Genomic DNA, 23,557 nt, shown 5'->3' with positions numbered 1-23,557 from the left:
GGGCCTAAGTAAATGGGCCAAAGGTCTTTTTGGCCGGTCCAGAACAGATACCCATGAATTTTTGAATTTATTTATTTTTTGGTGGAAAGAATAACTTTTTTTTTCATTAGCAAAAAACTTGAACTTTTAAACATGCATACATAATCCATTCAAATTTCATAAATCATACATAATCCATACAAAATTCATGATTCTTACATCGTGCATTTCAACTTACGAAGAAACAAAATACATGACATAAAAGAAAAGTAACCAAGACACATATAAAGAAATTACTGAACAGAGAAGTGATGATTTTTTTCAAGAAAAAATGCTCAGTTTCACACAAAAAGATTAAATCAATTCTCACATAGAAATTAAAAACAAATTGAAATAGCATATGTAAAATAAGTTATAAGCTCCTTAAATACGCTATAAACTCTTGATAATATGATGTTTATAAAACAGAACTTTTTGGGACATACATGTTTGTTGGTCTTACCAAACAGACCTTCAAGGTAAACGAGCAAGTGAGAAAAAGATAGGATGAATATTCAAAACTTGTCATGCATAGAACACAGATAGAAACCTCTGTGCACCCCCTAATTCTTAAGTCATTATATGTAGGAATTTTACCGTCATAACAGCATAAGTCTAAAAAAATAAAAGATTGTGATGGAGGAATACAATGGCGCCAAATCAAGGTCGTCTGATTAACAAACACTGGGAAGTCTGCTTCACAAAAAGATCACCATTTGAGAAGTGAGACAACCACACCACTAAATGAGTTACATGGATGTTATATAAAAAATAGTAGAATACATGGACTAATTAAAAAAGTTACTTAGCCTTTTTATTATTAATACAAACACGCACAATATACAGCGGCGAAGCTCGCAAAAAATTTATGCAGGGGCCAACTATAAAGAAGAATTTTTTTTTTTAAACAAATATATTAAATTTAAGGATAAAATATATTTTTAGTCCCATAAATTATAAGTTTTAAGGTTTAGTCCTTAAAAAATTATCCAATTTTGTCTCAGTTTTTTAAAATTTTACAAAAAAAAAAAAAAAAAAGTGGTTTTAGTCTTGAATTTAATATCTAACAAGAAATTAAGGACTAAAATTAACAAATCTTAGGAACTTAACATAAAAATCGCTATTTAGAAACGTTGGGCAAAATGCGTTTCGAGAACCCAATTTCATCAATAATTGTATGTTTAATAATAGATTAATAATGTCTTTTCAAATGTAAATAAATAGGTTATTTGCAAGAAACTCATTGTCCATTTAATTTGTCTATGGTTATTGTCTTGATAATTTTTATTGTTGAAAAAGGTTTCTCTATTGTTGTTATTGAGACCTGAAGTATCAAACCAATACAAATAAATATATCAATCCTGTAGTAATTGTAATACTTTATTATTTATGCTAATTTTTACAACTAAATTTATTTGGGGTAGCTCAATGTTTATTATTTGGGGTAGCTCAATATAAATACATACCGACCACTTCAAGAATAATATTTTTTTTGTGGTAGCCAAGGCTACCCCTCCCATATGAAGGGCTACGCCCCTGACAATATAGTACCCAAAAGATGCACAAACACATTTTCACCCCAAACAAAACAAAAACAAAAACAAAGACACACAATAGACAAAATGCTTGAATGTAGCTAGTGATCGCAATGACCAACTTAAGAAATTTGCTCTTCACACATGTGTTTAAGCTGAAACACACCAGTAAATGATCAAAAACTGACAGTTATAATCTGATGGAACAGCGCATCGGCAGTTAACTGCCGAGGATTTCAAAAACTCGGCGGCACTTAACTGTCGAGGAATACTGAAATCGATGGCAGTTAACTGTCGAGGGGTATTTTGGTCATTTATTGGTGTGTTTCATTTTAAACACGTGTGAACAATTTTCCCAACTTAAAGAATGTAAGCAGATGGAGACAATCTTGGGCTAACAATAGCAGCAAGAGGAACTTTTTTCTGCAAGGCAAGCCCAAATGACTCATCCATGTTCAAGTCCACAACACCATTTGGTAACTTCCAATCAAATGAATGAACCAAAGCGCCCAAAATGTATTGAACAAGTACAATCCCCATTCTTGTCCCAGCACAAATTCTTCTCCCAGCACCAAAAGGAATCAACTCAAAATCATTTCCACGTGGATCAATTTTAGCATTTTTACCACTCAAAAACCTATCTGGATTAAACTCCAATGGATTCTCCCACACAATAGGGTCTCTTCCTATGGCCCAAATGTTCACACTTAACCTAGTGTTTTTTGGGATGTAATAGCCATTTACTTGGCATGGTTCTAATGAAACACGTGGCAAGTTTAGTGGTGTTGATGGGTGTTTTCTATATGTCTCTTTGCAAATTGCTTGTAAATATGGAAGCTTTTGAATGTCTGATTCTTGGAGCCGTCGTTGTTTACCTATGACTTGGTCCATTTCTTCATGAACTCTTTTCATGATTTTGGGATTCTTCAACATTTCTGCTAGTGCCCACTCTATGATACTTGACGATGTATCGGTTCCTGCGGTAAATAGATTCTATACACAAGAGTAAAATGTTATTATTGGTTAGAATTAGAACAAAATCTAATTACACTAAAAATATAAAAAACAAAATTTGGTTGTGGGTGTGAAAAAATTATTTTTTTATTATACTTTTTTGAAGAAGATTTTTTATTTTATTTATACTTATTAAGCTTGTTAACTAGAAATTTTGATCCTCTGTAAAATGTTATTATTGGTTAGAATTAGAACAAAATCTAATTACATTAAAAATATGTAAAAAAATAAAAAACAAAATTTGGTTGTGGGTGAGGAAAAAAATATTTTTTTATTATACTAAAAAGTAAAAAAAAAATTATACTTATTATGCTAGCTAACTAGTAATTTTGATCCTCTAAAAAAGAAACTAGTAATTTTGATCTTGTGTGAAAAACAAAAAAATTAGTAACTTTCTTCCCTAAGACGAACTACTAAATTATTATTATTTTTTTAGTAACGAACTACAAAATTCTAGGTGGTCCAATATTTTATTTTATTTCTGCTAATATATTGGTGGTCCAATGCGTTTTTATTTTTATTAATTTTTTTTTTTTACCAAATTTTTATTAATTTTTTAAATAGTCTATAGATTAAATAATTTTGTGGCTCCCTAAACAAATAATTCAGTGTCTTTCTTTTTATTATGCTCGTTTAGGCATATACTTCATCCGTCCCAAAATTTAAAAAAAAAAAAAAAACTCACTTTCTTTGTCTCAAAATGTAAGTAAAAAAGACAAACTATTGTCCTATTTAATCTTGTTTTTTTAGAAAACTATCTTTTTCAATAAAAAAAATTTGTTTATTCTAATGAAGTTAAATACAAATTACATTCAATTTTCCATCTCTTCCATTTTCTCCATAACCAATAGCCAATGAAAATTGATTTTAAATCTTCCTATAAAACTTATTAAAAAAATAAAAACACAAACTATATTTCAAATTCTTATATTTTAATTTTTCTTAATAAGTGTGCTTTGATATTATTTTTTTTACAATTTTGGACGTAGGGAGTAATAATTAAGTCCATTAATAATAAGTGGTCCAAGTCCATTAATAATCGGTGGTTCAATTATGTTTATATCATTAATTACTACATCGACATGTTCAGGCTGGACATTAATTTATAGGCTTAACAAATTTAATGTCACTAGTCTTGGATTTTTTTGACGAGGATATGTCTTTGATGTTAATATTGATTTGCACTTTATCCTACTTTGCTTTGTACTTGTAGTTTGTGAGTACAGATCCTCTTAACTCTTAGTTTGTATCATTTTCAAGTATCTCATTTTGGGTTCTTGTAGGAGTGGGGATTCAACCTCCAGTATTTGGTGGAGGGGTCCTACTATTATTGCATTCCTATCCATCATCAAAACACCTATCTTTACTCTTAAAAATTTCACACTGTGGAGCATTAACCAAGAGCTTACAAATAAACCTGATTAAAATACTCTTTCAGATTTTTAGTAGGGACTGGCCCAGTGAACCTCTTCAGCGGCCATCTAATGTAGGCTTATTAATGTCCTGCTGTTCGTAGGTTAATTTCAGGCGGCTACTAGGTAGAAGGGAGAGAAGATTTCATAGTATTTTAGCTTGTGATGATGATTTCTTGGAGATTGCACTTTCGGCCTTGGTTCAATTTCTCCCTTTCTTATGTGAATCTAATAAATCTAAAAGATCTCATAGTATTTTATCTTGTCATGTCTAAATTTTATAGGAGAGAAGATGATGTGAATTACTTTGTCGTACTCTCTTTTCCGTCGTTGTTGTATTTAATTTAATTTAAATTAATTTAAATTTAATTTAATGTGGGGGCTGGGTCTCTTTGTTAATGTGGGGTTTAGATTGCAGAGAATTCTGGCTATAAATACTGGTTATTTCCTTTGTAGTATCGGTTGTAGTCAGCAGTTATTCTTCTTGATTTTTCTGTTCATAGAGAATACCATGAGTTCCTCTTTTGATTCTGTGTGTGACATCAAGTCTGAGAAGGAAAACTGGAGGATCAAAGTGAGGGTTGTTAGGATTTGGAATGTTCCTTCGTTTCTTAATCCTGAGCAGCCCAATTCCATTGAAATGGTTCTGGTTGATGATAAGGTTGTTCTTCTTTGCAGTCTGTGTTTTCTTTTTGTTTCACTCTTTGTGATTAACCGTGTTTGTTTTTTGGTATGCATTGTTGTTAGTTGATTTTTATCTTCTTATTTGTTCAGGGAGATAAGATTCACGCTTCTATCAGAAAACAGTTGATTTACATGTTTCAAGGAAAGTTGGTTGAAGGTGATTGCTACAAGTTGTGTTATTTTGCAGTTGCTCCAGTGTCTGGATCCTACCGGACTACCTCTCATGAATACAAACTTCTCTTCCTCATGAGAACCAAGGTTCAAAAGTGTGAAGCTCCCTCTATAAGTCGATTTGGTCTTTCCCTTATCAAATGTGATGATGTGAAGGCCCATAAGTCTGAATCAGTTTATCTGAGAGGTATCTTGGTTGATTTTGTTGTTGTTATTCCTGTTGTATATGTTTGTGTTATTACTTATTTCAAAAATATAATGTTTCTGTTGTGGTTGTAGATATAGTTATGGTTAGTGTTTTTATGTGTTTTTTCTTGATTTGTTCCAAATTTAGATGTGATTGGCTTGGTTAGTGGGATGTCTGCTGAGAGGGAGTACCTCAGGGATGGCAAGATCACTAGGATGCTTATTGTTGAGATTATGGATGACAGGTTGACAAACTTTAAAATTTATTGAGGACTTTGTACTGACATGGTTATGATATTCATGCTGATTTATTGTTTGTGTTTTTTGTTTTGAATGGTTTAATTTTCAGTGGCAAGTTTGATTGTGCGTTGTTTGGTGAGTACGTGGATATCATGAAGAAATTGATGGAGAGTGCTGGAGCAGGGATGCCTGTGATTGTTGTTCAGTTTGCAAAGATTAAGGTTTTTAGGGGTATGTGCTCATCCCATGTCATGTTCTTGATAATCTGTATAATCTGTATTTGATTGTATTATATATATTTTTTTGTGTTGTGTTTTAGATTTGATATTGTTGTCTGATTTCTTAAATTTCATCTTTAGAGAATGCATCTATTCAAAATGTTATGAATACTACTAGGATTTTAATTAATCCAGAGATTCCTGAGGTTGCTGAGTTCAAAAATGGGTGAGTTCTAAGTTGATTATATGATTTTGTTTGTTGCATATGATCCATTGTGTTGGTCTAGGGTGAAAGATGACATGTTTTTTTATTGATTAGGATTGCTGTTCATGGAAGTGAGTGCACCCATCAGGTTGCTCTCATTCAACCTAGGGCTAGAATTTCAAAGGAGGATGATTTTTTGAAATTGCATCCTAGAAAGACTGTGGCTGGACTGAAGGAATGTGTGGAGGATGGTGTTTTTGTTGTCCTTGCTGCCATTCGTGGTTTGGAGGTTGGTGGAGAGTTTTGCTATTTTGCTTGCAAGTGTAACCGAAAGGTGACACCTGATTCTGGAAGATATTATTGTTCGGGTTGCGACAAGCATGTTTATCAGGTTACTCCTAGGTATAGAGTCACCATGAATGTCAGTGAAGGAGATTCAGAGGCTCTGTTTATGTTGTTTGATACTGATGTTCACTACCTTATTGGAATAAGCTGTGCAGAGTTGGTTACCCAGTCAAAGGTTAGTTTGTTCGGGCTTGCTCCCGCTTAATGGGCAAAGTATTTAATCTCTTTTTGATGTTTATCTCATGTTTTGCAAGAGACATACTCTGTTTGTTGTCTTTGTTTATGCATGGTGTTGGAATATTTGGTTCACAATTAATTATTGGTCATTTTGTGTATCTAGGTTGAGAATGGTGATGGATATCCCCCTCAGATTGAGGGTCTTATTGGTAAGAAATTGTTGTTCAAGGTTGAGAGGAAAGTTTATGTGTCATCTTCCTTTGAGACAAGTTTTAGAGTGAAGAGGGTTTGTGATGATTCTAATATAATCAAGTCATTTGAGGCTATTGGATTTGAGTACACTCCTGAGAAGGTATGTATCTTGTGCCTGTCTGTTTTGCTTAAACTTTCAGATAGTATTATGAGGGACAACAATGTTTTATTCATGGTGTGTTTTGTTTTCCTCCTTTAAATCATATAGTCTGTGTTGCATTCTGCCTCTGGAGAACCTGTTGGCGATGTCTCCAAGGGTGATGAAGAGTTGGTTTCCGAGACTGCTGGGTTTGTTGCTGGTGCTGTTGTCACCCCACCCTCTCCTAACATAACTGCTGATACGCCTTTGACAACAGATGTTAGTGGTGTTTTTAGAACAATAAATATATTTGAATAATGAGTCTTTTTGTTCTGTATAGTGAAAAATTTATTTGCTATCTGATGCAACGTCTATCTGGTTTTTTGTATCGCGTAGGACTCTTCTAGCTTGGTGGAGAGCCATGTGGAGGTTGTTCAGTCGGCTCCTACTGTTGTGGAAGCTCCCCTGTCTGCCCCATTTGCTGTCAAGAATGCTAGGAAGAGGGCAAGAGGATCTACTTCAGTTAAGAAGAATTTGTCTGAAGTGTTTGAAGGTGTGGATGATTTGAACATGGATCGGCCTTTGAAGGCTGTTAAGATGGAGAGGGAGTGATTCATTGGATGAAGAAGTTGGCATCCTTTTTTGATGTTTGGAAGGCTGCCTTTTTGAATATGTAAAATATGTTTTTGTCTATTCTCATGTTTTGTATTTGGGATTTGATTAAGTATCAAATTATCCAGTTATTTTGTATCAGGAATCTTAATTGCCTGATTTATTAATGTTAGAAGCATTGTGTGTATTGCAATGGAACCTTTGTAATGTTGGTGATAATTATGTCTAATGCGGCCTTATCAATTTATTAAAGTTTGTTGTGTTTTATGCTGAATTTGAAGCTTCTGTGGTAATTGTTAATTAAGAAAAACATTGGCCATCACTTTTGTATTTAATTGGTTATGGTTATTGGTTGTAGGCATAACGACTGAGAATGTTAAGATAATGACTAAGATTTTTTTTATAAACTTAATTACCAAGACTTTGTTATAGACATGATAAAAAATGACTAAGAGTTTTGTTATTTGTGCTTTCCTTGATGTCCCAGGAAATACTTTTCGCTTCTTCTTTTGTGTTGTTTTTGTCTTCTTCCGTGTTGTCTTATCTAATATTAAAGTACTTTTCATTCTCTCTCTCTTTTTTTTTTTTTGCATTGTCATTTCCTTGACATTGAGAGTGATGCACCAATTAAATAATAAACTACTGGCTACCTAACAGGGTAAAGGTGATATGGTGTATTTCCAAAATTACTAAATATCACTGTGAATGGCTTTGCACGCACGCCAGGTCTCTATATAAACCCGATCTACCTTCTTTTCCTGCTTGGTTGCTGCTTCTCTGTCTGGTTCTTCCTTGCGATATACAATCCCCTTTCATATAGGTGTCGTTCTTGATCGTTTTGTTTTAATTTTGTTTCAATTTCATCTATCTCTCTGTGTTGTGTGTGACCTTGACTGTGTTGATTTAATTTAATTGAAGCCGGAGGAAATTTTGAGGGTGGAGTTTGATGGTGTTCGCTGGTCAATCACCCTCTACACCAACTATCTCTTTCATTGTTTGCGATGACACCAGAATTATAATTCCATCTGATGTGTTTTGTAATGAGAGAGATAGTTTGTGTAGAAGAGGATTATCATCGTTTGGTTTTGTTGATCTGATTCCTGCAGCAAGATGATGGTATAAGGTTTACTTTTCTAATTTTATTTAGTTTTTTTATTTTTTGTTTTGTGGGGTTGGTTATTATTTTCTTTTATCATATTTTAGTTTTGGTGAATATTGAGCATTTTCCTTTTTGTTTTATTTGGATAGTTTTTCGTTGATGGCGGTGTTATTTTGCTCCATAGTTTTGCTGGGATTCATTTTATGGTATTTTTTTTTTTTGACAAGTTGGGCTAAATAGTTTAAAGAAATGTATAATTAATATTTGTATTGGCTCTGTTTTGTATACGAATTTTATCGACGATTTTCTGCTCCGTTAAATTAGTACTGTTTTTTTCTTTCATTGTGATTTTAGAAGAAAAAAAATTAAAAACTGACCGCATGCATCTCTAATAAATTGGGGTAGAATATTCTGTTTTTTTTTTGGTGATTAAAATTATATAGGAAAACTTAGGTGGTTTTTTTAGTGACTAAAATTATATAGGTGTTGATGTCTTTGTTGGTCACATCTTCAGACTACCTCTGGTCTATTATATGCTAGAGTTATTGATCTATTATCTAATATTTAGCCTTTATTCATGGTTAAAATGCATAAAATCTAATTTTGATTGTTTTAACCAAGATATGTTATTGGTTGATGAGTGTACTAACCAGGATATATTTGTAGGCTGATGATTTTTTTAACCGTCTTTTTTTAATAGGTGAGCATAGGTGGTTTCTTATTTTAATTTATTTTGAAGGGCTTGTGAAAGTTTCCCACCCAAAGTTAAATTTTCAAATTTTAGACAATGTATCTTTCTCTTATTTGTGCTTTTTCTATATATATCCCCTACATGTTATTGTATAACTGTAACAGAGAGTCTTGGTCATTTTTGTTAAAAGTTTAGGTATGTGCCTACATTTTATCATGTTTCTTTGTATGCATATTTGTGTGGGTAATATAGTTTCTTTAAGAGATATGTGGCTGCCGTAGTTTGTTTGTTTATTTTTATTTTAATTTCGTAATTGATGTTCAATCTATTGAATTAAATTATGTTGTTAATTTTCAAGATTTGGCTGAAATGGATTTGGAGAGGAATGAACTTGCAGCTAACATTGGGGTTGACCAATTTATTGGTTCTTGTGTTGTTAAGAATTTGTCTGAGCTGGTTGAATGTGATAATGATGGTGTATTTATTGTGCCTGCATGTTACGATGGAATTTATGAGGGTGTGGACATGTGGTTGTCTGATTCTGCTGGAAAGATGATACCTAGGTATTATTGGTTATATTCTTTTACTCAAGCATGATTCATGTTGTCATTATTTATTATTGTTGTTTATTTGTGATGAGTGTGTTCTTTGTAGGAGTTTTTTGGGTTAAATATATATTCATAGTCTAATTTAGTCATGTTTTTTCGAAGCTTTGGTTTTTTGTCGCATCTATATCAAATTGTTCAATTTATTTGATTATTTGATGTTCATTATTTTGCAAATGTATTTATTTATTTTAAGGTATCGACTCAAGATAAATGTCGAAGATGATTCTGATCGAGTTGTCCTTTCTTTGTTTGATGAAAAGGTCAAGACTCTTGTCCCTGAAACGTGTCGTTTATTGGCAGAAATGGTAAATATATTCTTCTGCTTTGTTGTATTGTTTCTGTTTTTTTTCTGGCCAGAATATTTTGTAGTTTGTTTTTTCTCCCGGCTCTTTGTTTTCTTCCTGGTGTGTGCGCGTTGGTTTTTTGTGGCTTTTGAGACGGTGCTTTCTTTTGTTCTTTAGGCTGAATGTTCCTCAATTTATCCTCACAATGTTAACCTCAAGCTTGGTGATGTTGTTGTCTTTAAAGTGGAGAAGGACGAGGTCCTTCGGTCAAAGGATGAGATTTCATTCTCTGTTGTTGATATGAGGCATGATTCAGATTTTGTTGATGCATTCTTTGAGCACATCTATCCTTATCTTTCATCAAATGTATGGCTGTCTTTGTGTTTGAATTTGAACCGTGTCAACAGATTTTACATTGGTTTGAAAATTTTATTCATTGTGATTATTTTGTTTTTAATTATGTGCTATGTATTTTTGTCTAGGTTTCATCCTCCAGTGAGCTGATTCCATCTTTGAAGGTAGAAAATCCTGGTTGTGTTAAGGATGAGTTTAATGTCGATGGTGAAATAAGCGAGGTTAAAAGCATGCTGGCAAGCTCTTTGAAGGATGAGGTACTTTGCAGCAAAAGTTCCAAAAGGGGGTTTTCTTGTGTGGAAGATGAGGATTGTGTTGCAGGGGATGGGAAGAAGCTGAAGCTGGCTCAGTTCGTTTCTGACTAGCTGCTGGTCATTGAACTTTGGTTATTTCTGTAGAGATGGTTTAGAATTTGTATAGTGAAAATTTTAAAATATTTTGATGTAGTGTCTCTTTTTTTCTTCTGTATCCCCGCAGATGTTCTTTTTGGTTGTTGGAATAGAATAAGAATGGGGGATTCAATCCATCATTGGATTCTATTCCATGGACATCTGTATATGGGATCAGTTTTTGTTGTTGTTATCCCCTTAAGTGGTAATGTTTGCTATCTATATAAGATGCCTTTTGTTTGTTGTCTATTAAGCTTGCATGCTTCATGGTGTAGACATTGCTAGAGATACAGTGAGGATTGCTATAGATGGATAGTTGTTTTTACAATTAGTTTTTTTGGATGTCCATGCTGAATTACCGGCGACGGTGATCACCGGTGACGGTGCCCAGGCCGTGAAATAAAAATGTTAGCATAGGCTTTAGAGCGACAAAGGGGAGACCACAGAGATTATGGGCGGCTAGGGTTTGAAGCAGGGAGAAGAGGAGTGAGTTTATGTTTTTCCTTTTCATTTCCATAAACTAGAAAATGAACTGAATTTTTTTTTTCAGACAAAAAACAACTAATAGGTGATTTTCATTTTTATTAGAAATTTGCAAAGGGAGAAATGGGTGAATGTTGAAAAATAAACATTATTTTTTCTTTTAACTCAAAAAAAACATTATTTTTTCTTTCTTTTTAATTTTTTTGTCTATACCCGTCTTTTTGTTTTCTTTCAAAAAAATTGTTTAGTTTTTAGTCTATAAAGTCCGAATACTCCAAAACGGAGATGTACCCGTATTGGATGTATCGGATACCGATATTGCGTGGATATTCGTGGATACGTATCCACGAAGTATCGTAATTAATTATTTTAATTTTTAATAAATATTTTATCGGATATTTATGTGATGCTCCATAAATACACAAAGATACTTCTAAGATACTTCACAATACGTATCCTAGGAAAAGATGAAGGGTAAAAAAGTGAGACAATGTTGTAAAAATTCATTATAGATGTATATGATTCAATTTTAGATATGCATCAATATAATTGTTTCACGACGAAACACTTAAAATTATACTTCTTGTGGATGAACGTAGCGAGAGATGTGATTCATTTAATCAACATTAGATAAAATTTGTGTTGAGCTCTTTGAAAGATGTTTCTCTCGATATCCCAACATCTGAAAACTTTAAAAAATTATTTTAATCACATGTATTATATTTAAAATATTGTAATTTTTATAATAATACAATAATGAAGAGTAATCGGTGATGATTTTCTTCAAGTATTTTATATACATATAAGTTTTACTATAAATTTTTGTTAACGTATCTTAACCGTATCGTTCCCTAAATATAAAAAAATTAGCGTATCTGCATACCCGTATCGTATCGTACCTGCACCCGTATCCGTATCGGGGCTTCGGTTTTAGTCTTGCAAATACTCCCTCCGTTTCAAAATGAGTGTCGCTTTAGGCTTTGGCACACAGATTAAGAAATGAAATGAAATAATCATTGGATATAACGCTTCTACTAAAATGCCCTTACTTTATAAGAAAAAGACAAAATTAAAGTTGCATTGAAAATTGTGTGAGGGAAAAGTTGGAAGAAAAAATTAAAGTTGTATTGAAAATGTAAAGTGACATTCATTTTGAAAGAAATTTTTTTAGCTGAAGTGACACTCATTTTGAAACAGAGGGAGTAAATCATAACACCTTACTTCTTTTACAAGACAAAACACCTTACATTATAGTTAAAAGTTTCAAAGGTAGACACAAAATCAAGAACCATGAATTAAAGTTGATTATAATAGTTTAAAAAAATAGTGATGAGGCCCAATTAATCGGGTTAAGATCCTCTCTATTTGATAAAATAAATATAAGAAACAATTCGGTTGAGCTTTAGTATAAGTCTTTTTACTTAAACCTTGTGTGAATCCTGACTCTTTAATTATAGTTATTTGTATTATCGTATTTTTGATATATGTTGTAATACGCCAAAAGTTATGTTGAATTGAGATGTGGCTTGATACTTAACCTCCAAACTATTATTTGACGTGGCCTTTTTTTGTGTGTTAACCATCTGGTTTTTAGGAGAATGGATCCTGGTAATTAGGCATTGCACCAAAACCCATACTTGTGGGTACCCGCGTAAACACACTCCGATTGGACGGGTTTTCCCGCTTTGATTGGGTTTGGCTTTTCCTTGATTCCAAAACATAGGTACGGGACATGTTACATGGATATATATTCACCTGGAACCCATACCCAAACCCGTCATTCGGATGTTAAAAATTACTATATTACTCTTTTTTATATAAATAAAAACTCAAATCCTAAACCATTTCACTCAATCAGTAAAAATGTCAGTGTGTCTGGACACACTCGAGTTTTCGATCTTCCTTTTCCACATGTCACACCCTCGGTCTCTCTTTTCTGTAGTACAACATTTCCCTAGAGGCTGGAGAAAACTTCTTTTTGTATTAAAAAAAATCATTCACTTTGGGTACAGGGATGAGATACCGGAACCCGTCGGAGACGGGGACGAGATTCAATTTCTCATCCCCGTTGGGTATGAGTACGGTGATAGGTAAATATATGGGAATTGGGGACGGGGACGGGGACGGGGACGGGGAAGGTAAAATATGTCCCCACCTCGCCTCATTGGCATGCATACTGGTAATTTGGAGTTCGATCGTGAGGTAAGTATAGTTTGCCCAAGAATTATTTCATCCAAGAATCAAACTCAGGTTCCCCAAACAATTCATCATTTGGTTGAACTCATTAATCACTTGAAGCCAATTAATATAGTAGTTGTAGCTAATCTTTGAACCTAATTGACATTATTTTTTACACTAACAAAAGGAAGATCAGTGATTCTTAATTTACTGTAAAATTTGCTGGGCTGGTCCGCGCTGTTTTGAAGTATTGTAATGCTTGCTTTTAACTTCGTCTCAAACGTTTGGTGGTTTATTTTTTTTTTATGCAATTTGAAGTCTATTTTGGTTATATTTTATTGTATTTTGCTGATTTTATTTTCATCCCAATCATCTTTGTAACAATTAATTTTCTTGCCGAATCCTTCGAAATCTGCTGTTTGTTCTTGGGTTTGCTTTGCACATGTGCGTGAGGTACATGGCTTGAATTTGGACTATATTTTATTTTTGGAGAAAGTACTTTAATTTTAGATTATTTTTGCTGTGTGAATATTAATATCTTAAGAATTAATAGTTGGATGATGCGGTGATGAGATTAATTTATAGTCAACCAAATGAGTATTTTAAACCGTGCGACGCACGGGTTAGGTCACTAGTTTTCCAACATTTAACATTAGTTCAGATTCTAGGACGAAAATATTGCACGCAGATTTTAATAAGGATTTATATATAGATGGAGCTAATTTTAATAATGGATTGCAGTGTCAAGATAGGAGTCAATTATACACATTGGAAAAATTTCAAACACAAAAAAACATACACACTCCTATGTTAACTAAGTGTCTCAAAATTTGTCCAACATCAACAATTCTACACATTGGATTTATCTAAAAGTAATTATATGAATATGACCTTGTATATAGATTAAGAAATAAATCTAATCAAATTCTTTAGGAGCTAGTAGCGTAAAATACGAATATACACATCCAATCCAATATTAATTTAATACATTTTAACAAATTTGTTTTGACTAATCACAAAAAAAAAAAAAAAACAAATTTCTTTTGCCTAAATCCTTGGTGCAAATTTTATTGAATCTCAACATGTAACAAACATTTTATTATTATTTATACGAACGCATGTTAGATCTAAAAAGAGATATACTCTCATAATGCAACAAACTAAAATTTAAATTTTGGTTGAAAAATTTGTCTACATTTAATACCTAAATGTTTCAAATATTATTACTAAAAAAATAACATATAGTTTTTTTTTCCCATTCTATAATAGAACTAGTGCATATATATGTAAGGTAATCCAAACTCGACTCGATGTTGAACATATTATACATTGATTTAAGGCTCAATAAGGGTTTGACTTGTGGTAGACAGATAACAATTTATTTATTTCAATCTTTGTAATATGATAAATTAGCTCTAATAAATAAAAAATAAGGTTTTTTTATTCCTAAAATATCATAAATCATATAACAAATTACTAAAAATTGGACAATAATCTAACTCAAATATGACATAATTAGAAATATCATAAAATATCATAAATCTATTTTTTTAAGGCATCTTATATCTATTTTTGTTGCTATGTATTAGAGACTATAACTATAAATATTTGTCCCTCATTTTCTTTGACAATCCGTTAAAATTTTATATAGTTTATGTATTTTCAAATAACAAGGTAACAAAGAATTTCCTCTCAAATAAAAAGAGTATAAAAGAATTTAGAAGTGAGATAGTTAGGGCTAATTATACGTACCAAGAGTAATGCCTTGATGTTAGTGAGTGATAATTTCTCCCCATCAGAATCTTCCTTACTTTGAGCAATGAGTCTGTCTAAGAAATCAGGCTTAACCCTATGACTTTTTTGACTAGAAGCCACATGTTCCTCAATCATCTTTGTCAACAAAGCATCAAACTTTTTGTGTAAGCGCTTCATCCCTCGTTCAATGCCTTGAAGATCCAACCAAGCAAGAATTGGTATAAAATCACCAATATTAAAATAACCAGCAGTAGTCATGAGCTCAACAACCATATCCTTAAATTCATTCGATTCATAACCTTTTGTCTCAAACACACGACGACTTAATATAACTTGACCTATCATATTAGCCATAGCATATGTTAACATCTCAGACACAACAATGGATTCATCTTTCTTGCTACAATCATACATTGTACGAATCATGTGTCCCATTTCGTCCCTTCTAATTTTCGACCAATCTTCAAGAGCTTTTCCACCGAGCATGTGCAAGTTACTTAGTTTTCTAAGTAATTTCCACCTAGATCCATAGTCCGCGAAAACCATGTCTTGTGAATCATAAGCTAGGTGTGTCGCGCCAGCGTTGGGCGGCCTATTGGAAAAATTTTGGTCAAGTGTTTTAAGAAATGCTTTGGCTGAAGAAGGTGTTGAGGCTACAACCATGTTGTGTGATCCCATTTTTAGGTACATTACGGGTCCATATTTTTGTGACATTTTGAAGAGTGTGAGATGAGGCATGGTTCCCATTAGTGGGAGTGCACCTAAAATTGGATAACCTTTTGGCCCGGGTGGAAGTTTTTTGTGATTGTTTTTTAGGAGAAAAGTTCTGAAGAATAAATGGGTTATCAAGAAAATGAAAAAGGAAATGGAAAGTTCCTTGTAAAGGAACGTTTGGTATAGGGTGATCACCATTGTGAAGCTTTTTTTGCTTATGAATAATCTTGTAATTGAATTGGTGATGATTCAAGAGATCGTGGAATGCGATTGTAGTAGCTAGGGTGCAACTATTTATAGTTCCATTCGGTTTGGTTGGGGTCACATCACTTTTTTCTATTGAGTGAAATTTTCTCCTCATTTGTCTTTCATTATATTTGCTTTTCAAAAACATCATTGACTATTTAATTTTATTTTATTTTAGATATATCTTTTTTTTTAAGGATTTATTTTAGATATATCATTATCGACCTTGTCTAATATTTTTTTTGTTTTTTATTTTATTTTACGTTAATAAATCGTAAATTATTTTTCTATTACATATTTAATATTTATTATATTTTTATTAATGTTCATTTTTTTGTCAATTTTGTTTCTGTGTTAACCCTCTGATTCTTATGGAAAATCTTAGTAATCCGTTGTTTGATCGAGAGATAAGTAAATTTTGACAAAGAATTGTTCACCAAAAATATAACTTAGATATATTGAACCATTGGTTTTTAGGGGAGTTTATTAACCACTTGAGTTAAATCATTAGATTTTCAATATTTCTTTTTGGTTTGGTGTCACTATTGTTTTGGTGTTTTTTTTTATTCTATATTTGTAGACTTTTCTTTTTGGTCTTAACACTCATTGTAGTTTTTTTTTTTTGACAAGTTTGATTGTTTCGTTTTAATATTTCATCATTTAGGCTTTTTAAAAATAAAATAGTAAAATATTTATTTTATGGGCAGATAATAATGGCTATAAAAGAAGTACCTAATTTTGAATATGAAAATATAACTTAGATATATTGAACCATTGGTTTTTAGGGGAGTTTATTAACCACTTGAGTTAAATCATTAGATTTTCAATATTTCTTTTTGGTTTGGTGTCACTATTGTTTTGGTGTTTTTTTTATTCTATATTTGTAGACTTTTCTTTTTGGTCTTAACACTCATTGTAGTTTTTTTTTTTTTTGACAAGTTTGATTGTTTCGTTTTAATATTTCATCATTTAGGCTTTTTAAAAATAAAATAGTAAAATATTTATTTTATGGGCAGATAATAATGGCTATAAAAGAAGTACCTAATTTTGAATATGAGACAGTAAAGTATATATCTAAATGTTCTTCATCCCAATACTTCTCTAATTATTTTATTTTGGTTAGAAAAAGAAGTTTGGCTTAAGAGTTTTCTTTTCAATGGCAAATTATATAGGGTTAAATATGTTTTTGGTCCCTGTAAAATTGCGACCTTCTAAGTTTAGTCCTTACTTAATTTTAATAGCATTTTTAATCCCTACAAAAAAAAATTTACTTATAATTTTAGTCCCTGCTAAAATAAATTTTGTTTAATTATCCTTAAACTCTTAAATTTTTTAACGATTCTTTTTATACAAGTTTAGAACACTATGAAAGGTTCATTTACTAAAATCTATAATTTTTTAACATGAAATAAATTAAATATGAATTTTTTAAAACGACAAAAGTTTAAGATATAAGTAACAAAAATATGAATGTAGAAATCAAATTTTTGCGATATTTTTTCCGGAGGACCTTTTAATAACGTTCTTAACACGCCTGTAAAAAATTGTTGAAAAACTTAAGAGTTTAAGCATAAATTAAACAAATTTGGATTGAGTAAGGACTAATATTGAGTGCAGAATTTTTTTGTAGGGATTAAAAAAACTATTAAAATTAAGTAAGGACTAAACTTACAAGGTTGCAATTTTGTAGGGACCAAAAACATAATTAACTCAATTATATATAGTATATAAATGAGTCAAGAGTACAAATATGCTAGAGTAATAGAAGTACTCCAAGTTTGCTTAATTAAGAGTGGTGTATCAACCTTCTTAATTATAAGTACTTATCAAAAACTCTAATACCTTCCGAAGGCCAACTAACCCCGTTGTGTTGTCAATTTTTTTTCTATTCAAAGGCCAAACAAATTCAATTCATTAAGACATGCAAGAAACATACAGTACAAGAGTAATATACAAGACCCCCCAAAACAAAGACAGTAAGACACACCCAAGACTTGAATACCCTCAAAAAAAATAAAGAAAACCCAAAACTTGAGTAGATTCAAAACACTAGCTGTGAGTGTTTTCTACGGTACTGTTAAATAAACTATTTCAAAAAAGAGTTTCTAGCGTTCGTGGTGCAATAATCTCCGCAATATATCTTGGATTGTAGCACTTTCCGAATGCTCAGTTCTTTATTTTTGACATGCCCAAAAACAGAAATGCGACATTAGTAAATTTTCAAGATTACAATATGTTGAAAATCAAGTGTGAGTGATTAGGTCTCATATATGGAGGAAATAACTTATATATAAGAGAAGAAACACATATACCTGATGCTTTGAGGTTTTAAGTGGAAATGTGGTATTTAAGTCTATTGGTTTTCCTAGACATTTAGCCTATTGTTACTCCCAACACAATATTTATTTTTCCTGTTAAAAAAAAATTACAGTAATATTAATTTTCGCTAAATTGTTGTTTATTATTTTTATCGAAAAATATAATGATTTTTATTTTTATTTCGATCAAATGTTAATTCAACAAATGACTAGATCATTAACGTCGCATATAAGAATATATGAGTATAATGCAATTGGAGGTGTACTTTACATTGCTTTGGTGAATACATTAGTTTGGTGATTTATGCATTGTCGAGTCTTTGCTTGAAGTCCATGCATTCACAGTCATGTTGAGTCTTGTGAAGAATGTAAATGGAGGTGTACTTTTACATTGCTTTGGTGACATACGTAAGTGGAGGTGTACTCTTACGTTGATGTGAATTCAATACAGTAAAATTATCTCCGGAATCCAATTGGTGTCACATGCATGCATCTAGAAGAGTCTAGAACATTGCATATGCACTAGATAATTGGTGAAACATGTCATATTTGGCTATGTGAATTTGTGATTATGTGTGTCGGTGAAATTGGTGAATGTTATGAACAGATGAAAAAGGTGAATTTGTACATGTTTTATTGTACTTGTAAGTTTGATGAAAATGTTGATGTGGAAATTCATTGTTGAATGATTTAATAAATGTCTATTCAATGATCATCGAAAATGAATATGTCGCTTTACTTCATTATATATTATTTGTAGAATATTATCTAGCCCCCAATGGCCGTTTGGTTGACCGGCTGCCTATTTGTATGAATCGGTAGACGGCGTGCAGAAGTGATTTTCTTATTGCTTGTGAGTCGCTTGAGGACTAGCTTTGGAGCTACCTCATTTATTTTCTATGGAGTCTTAGTTAGGGCTCTGATTAAGATGTCAGTCTATGTTTATTTACTTATGTGTTTTGAGACTTGTTGCTCATTTATATTTGAGACTTGAGATTTTATTTGGTGATGAATCATAAGACCTATGACATGGTGATGGAGAACTATTTATTGTTGTTGAGATCATTTTTGTATGTTTGTCTTCCGTTGCGAAATTTTTATGAAAACCGCTTATGTATGTATTGATAAATGAAGGCGCAACATCTAAACTCTTTTGAAAATAATTATTTATTTTGCATGATTTAATGCTTAAGGGGTTTAGGATGTTATAGATCTTGCGCAAAAAGCAGTGATTGAGAGATTCACAATCATAAATCACGAATAAACAGAGAAAATCAAAAATTAAAAACACACTGCAACTGAGAAAGAATAATGAACAACGTTCTGCATCAATGGAGGATAAAGAACGAGGAAGAAGATGCAACATAAAACGGTTAAAAAGACGGTTAGGATCATAATAACATTTCTCTCTATCTTTCTTTCTCAAAGAGGGATAAGAAACAAAATTGATACCATACTATGAGAAAATGAAATAATGATAAATTGATTGAATATTGAGAGTACAATGGCTATATATACACAAGAGTGAGACCACACTACCTTACAATGCAAGGTATCACATAGAATTATAGCTAACTAGACTAACTAAATAAATTGTTTGTAGTCTAAGTAATCTGATTCTTCTCACTATCATCTTCATGATGCAATATCAACTTATGTTTAGCCTATTTGGTTCATGAATCTTGTTAAACAAGTTAATTGTTGAGTCGGACTTGGAACTATATTAGAGTTGACTTGGTTCTTTACCAACCATAAAACAACCTCCTCTATAGAAAACCCTAAAACAACCTTGATTGATGCCGCTCATGATTATGGATTGTACTTTCGGCACTCACACGCCACTCAATTAAGAGAAATGTCATAAACACTCTTTTCTATCACTCTCTTTAACACTCACTGTTCTATTGGGTGAAACACATGTGAGTCTCACCACTTTATGTGAGATCTATTTTCAAATGTGGTACCCACGTAGATTTCATCCAATAAAAGACCGGATGTTAGAAAGAGTATTAGAAAGAGAGTGTCTAAAAAACTCCTCTTCGATTAATAGCCATTCAAATTAATACAAGTAGCACACACGTGTTTTCTAGTAAAATGGGCTAGTACAAACATGTGTAAAGTTGGAAATTGATTAAATCAGTTCAATGGTAGCATGTAGATGGGAGTATAGCACGATGGGAGAGAGAGATGGATTAGATCAGTACAATGTAAAGTTCGGAAAGTGGGATAATATAGCATTGGGCTAAATGCTTTGAAATTAACAAGTACAATGGGAGTATGTTGATGTATATCAAATGAGCTATGGTGGCACCAAACAGTCCAAGTCCAACCTTATAATGTAGAAGTGATTGCAGAATATCAGATCAATTTATAGTAGCTACCGTTCTTTGTAGATAATTGAAGAATATCAGATCAATTTAATTGTCGTCAGATACTTTAACTTTTAACGTTGAATGGAGGAAAGTTACACCAGTAGTAGATGTTCTAGATGTAGCATCGTGCGAGCTGATAGCCTGAAATTAATAGAATTATTGAAGTCACTCAGATTATTTATATGCGGATTAATATCAAATTATACTTATTGGACAATTCATAAGATCTGATGGGATTTTTGTTTATTTCGCATAAATTAAAAAATGTAATTAATGTTGTATGAGAAAAGAAAACTATAATTAACTTTATAAAATTATCTTTCATTTGAGCTCTTCTTGCATAGCTGTTATACATCCATTATCTGAAAGTGCTTCATCGACAGTAGTAGGTTCTATCACTGATAACAATCCCAACATTAAAGGTTCTTGTCTGAAGGATGATCTTGTCATTCTGGGGCTGTCTCTGTTTCCAATGATTAGATTCTCTGGATGTGACAACTTGTATTTGAAAACATTTCAGGATTTTCGCTATCAGCGAAATTGCCCAGTGCCAGCATTCGCTGTTTCTCGTTCTTGCGTCTTTTTCCCTCGTTTCTGTTTTGAATTGGCTTTCGGTGTAAACATGAAAGTTGTAGATAATTTTGTTATCTTTCCAATGACTTTGGTTTGACTTGAAAATGATTTTTGGTTTTTTAGTTATGATAAAAATACTCCAAGGGGTCTTAGGGAAATTTTACGAAAATTCCGCATAACTATTTCTAAGTCAACTCAAACCTTATGGATTGTTTCCAAGCTTCGAAACTTAAGTTTTATGAGTTCAATTAAGGTGTTTAATGGCATTTAAACAATGATGTGATGGATCTAACTTGTTTTGATTTGAAAATGGAAATTCCTTGAAAAGTGAGACGAATTTTGGGTTTTTCATGATTTCGTTGCATTTGACCGGTGAAACGCCAAAGTATCCTCTATTGCACCCACATGTGGCCTAGAGGTATACTTAGTTGAGGCATTGAATCTTGTTTTACTTGGTTTGGTTTAACAACTTCAATTATTTTGATTATGAGATACCGATAGACGAACTTTGTTAAAAACTGTTCCTTGAACCAATTGCCTTGTAAATCTTTTGTGAATGATGTTATATGATTAATTGAGGATATATGAATGGTTGTTGAAGGTTGAATATGAAGTTTATCATGAATGTATTCCACTTTGCTTGGTTTATGAGAAGTATGTGGAATTGTTGTGAGATATTGTGTAGTTGATGATGATGGGTGTGATGATGATTCTTATGTGAATTATGATTGTTGAATGTGTGGACATGTATACTTGATAATGCAATGTTGTTGAGATAGTTGAATAGCTTGCTGTGAACCATCTTGAGCTTTATCAGAAACTTCTTCATCTTGAGCTTCTGGAATGGGTTCAGGTTCTGAAGGTTCTTCAGACACCTGTATCTCTGCGAAACTTTCAAATAGCTCTGGAATTTCACTTCCAAGCTCCTTGTCATCAAATTTGATGTGCATTGATTCTTCAACACATTGTGTCTCTGAATTATACACTCTGTATGCTTTGGATCTTTTAGAGTAACCTAAAAAGATTCCTCTTTGAGCCATGACATCAAATTTCTTTAGGTAGACTTGAAGTAGATAAAATAGTCACAAGAAAGGGGGGGTTTGAATTGTGACCCTTTAAAAATTATCCCAAAACTTAAAAGTTATTCTCAAGTAGTTTACTTGGAATGGTTAAGTTAACTTTCTGAACTCAGAACGTTCTGAAGTTCATACACAGAAACTGATTAATAAAGTAAATGTGTTGGTGTGTGTTGTGTATACTGAAATTAAAGAGTATAAGGAAGAAAGAAAGAACACACAGAGATTTATAGAGGTTCACCCAATGTGGGCTAGTCCTCTCCTCACAATCTTGTGAGAGTTTCCACTATGATGCTTGAGATAACCTCTCAAGTCCTGCACCTTACAATCTTTGTTCACCTGAACAATTACAATCCTGTATTCTCTAAGCCTCAGCAGGCTTGCACCTTCTTGCTAAGTTACCCACTTAGACTTTTACAACCTTTGCTCAAACTAACACTTTAGTACCCCTAAAGCTAGATGAGACTTAGTTACAATTTATATGGAAGTTGAATGTTTGTGAATCAAACAGAGGAGGAAGAAGAGAAAGGAGTTATCTTAGAGATAACAAGGAGTATTGATTTGCACTAAGTAATGAAAGCCTTAGAGATTGATCAATTTCAGTTTGCAAGAGCTTCAAACAAAATCAGAGTTGTTTTCTTGTATGCTTTGCAATGGTGCAAGTAATGCTGAGCCTTTGAACTGTATTTATAGAGTCCTTGGGCTCAAATAGCCGTTGTGGGGTGTCCAATGGTGTTATGCCATGTGTCCTGGGTCCCACAAGCTTTTACTTGAAATTCTGGGCAAACATTCTGATCTCTGATGAACTTCAGAATGTTGTTGCGTTCATGATGATCTTCATCTGGGTTCATCATGTTCTTCATCTGGGTTCATCATATATGAATGAATATATGAAGTTCTGGGCGTGTCATATGCTTTTCATATGAATTTCTGGGCAATAACCAAAGTATGGACTTTTCTTCATACTTCAGAAAGTTCAGTTGCCAGATCTGCCTTGGAACTTGGTGCAGGAGGATATAGTGGGATTCTGCATCTTCATACACAGGCTTTGAGAGATTGTGTGGTCCTTGTTCTGTACCAACTCTCATACGTGTCTATCTCTGATTGAGCAAGATAGATTTGCTTTGCTTTTGCTTTTGCTTTTCACCTACTGTACTGTTCATAAAGTAGGCCTGTGCTGAGCTGGACATTCTGATCATCAGAATGTTCCATTTGTTTCACTTAGGATGATTTGTAAGACTACCATTTGATGTAATCAAATCCTAATAG

General features: G+C 32.5%; 3 protein-coding genes across 3 annotated transcripts; 2 read left to right on the top strand and 1 right to left on the bottom strand.

Moving 5' to 3' along the window:
* Window positions 1-1,371: 1,371 nt before the first annotated feature.
* Window positions 1,372-15,981, bottom strand: LOC146937483 (flavonoid 3',5'-hydroxylase 2-like). The gene is made up of 2 exons (XM_085751779.1): window positions 14,987-15,981; window positions 1,372-2,546 (listed from the first exon to the last, which is right to left on the bottom strand). The coding sequence occupies exons 1-2, from the start codon at window positions 15,899-15,901 to the stop codon at window positions 1,914-1,916; spliced, it is 1,548 nt and encodes a 515-aa protein (XP_085607905.1). The 5' UTR covers window positions 15,902-15,981; the 3' UTR covers window positions 1,372-1,913.
* On the top strand, window positions 3,504-7,400 carry LOC146937485 (replication protein A 70 kDa DNA-binding subunit C-like). The gene is made up of 9 exons (XM_085751778.1): window positions 3,504-4,640; window positions 4,754-5,021; window positions 5,169-5,265; window positions 5,370-5,491; window positions 5,620-5,704; window positions 5,798-6,203; window positions 6,369-6,557; window positions 6,666-6,815; window positions 6,933-7,400. The coding sequence occupies exons 1-9, from the start codon at window positions 4,353-4,355 to the stop codon at window positions 7,146-7,148; spliced, it is 1,821 nt and encodes a 606-aa protein (XP_085607904.1). The 5' UTR covers window positions 3,504-4,352; the 3' UTR covers window positions 7,149-7,400.
* On the top strand, window positions 7,555-14,271 carry LOC146937484 (uncharacterized). Its single transcript, XM_085751780.1, has 5 exons — window positions 7,555-8,264; window positions 9,297-9,501; window positions 9,740-9,851; window positions 10,008-10,196; window positions 10,313-14,271. Exons 2-5 carry the CDS (start codon window positions 9,308-9,310, stop codon window positions 10,547-10,549), a joined length of 732 nt encoding a protein of 243 aa, XP_085607906.1. The 5' UTR covers window positions 7,555-8,264; window positions 9,297-9,307; the 3' UTR covers window positions 10,550-14,271.
* Window positions 15,982-23,557: the final 7,576 nt, after the last annotated feature.

Source organism: Medicago sativa, chromosome 3 (assembly GCF_051527215.1).
Source record: "Medicago sativa cultivar Bolivia chromosome 3, Bolivia_mono, whole genome shotgun sequence".
NCBI classification, from domain to species: Eukaryota; Viridiplantae; Streptophyta; class Magnoliopsida; order Fabales; family Fabaceae; genus Medicago; species Medicago sativa.
Note: the sequence above shows the minus strand (reverse complement) of the source record. Positions and strands in the feature narration are given on the sequence as shown.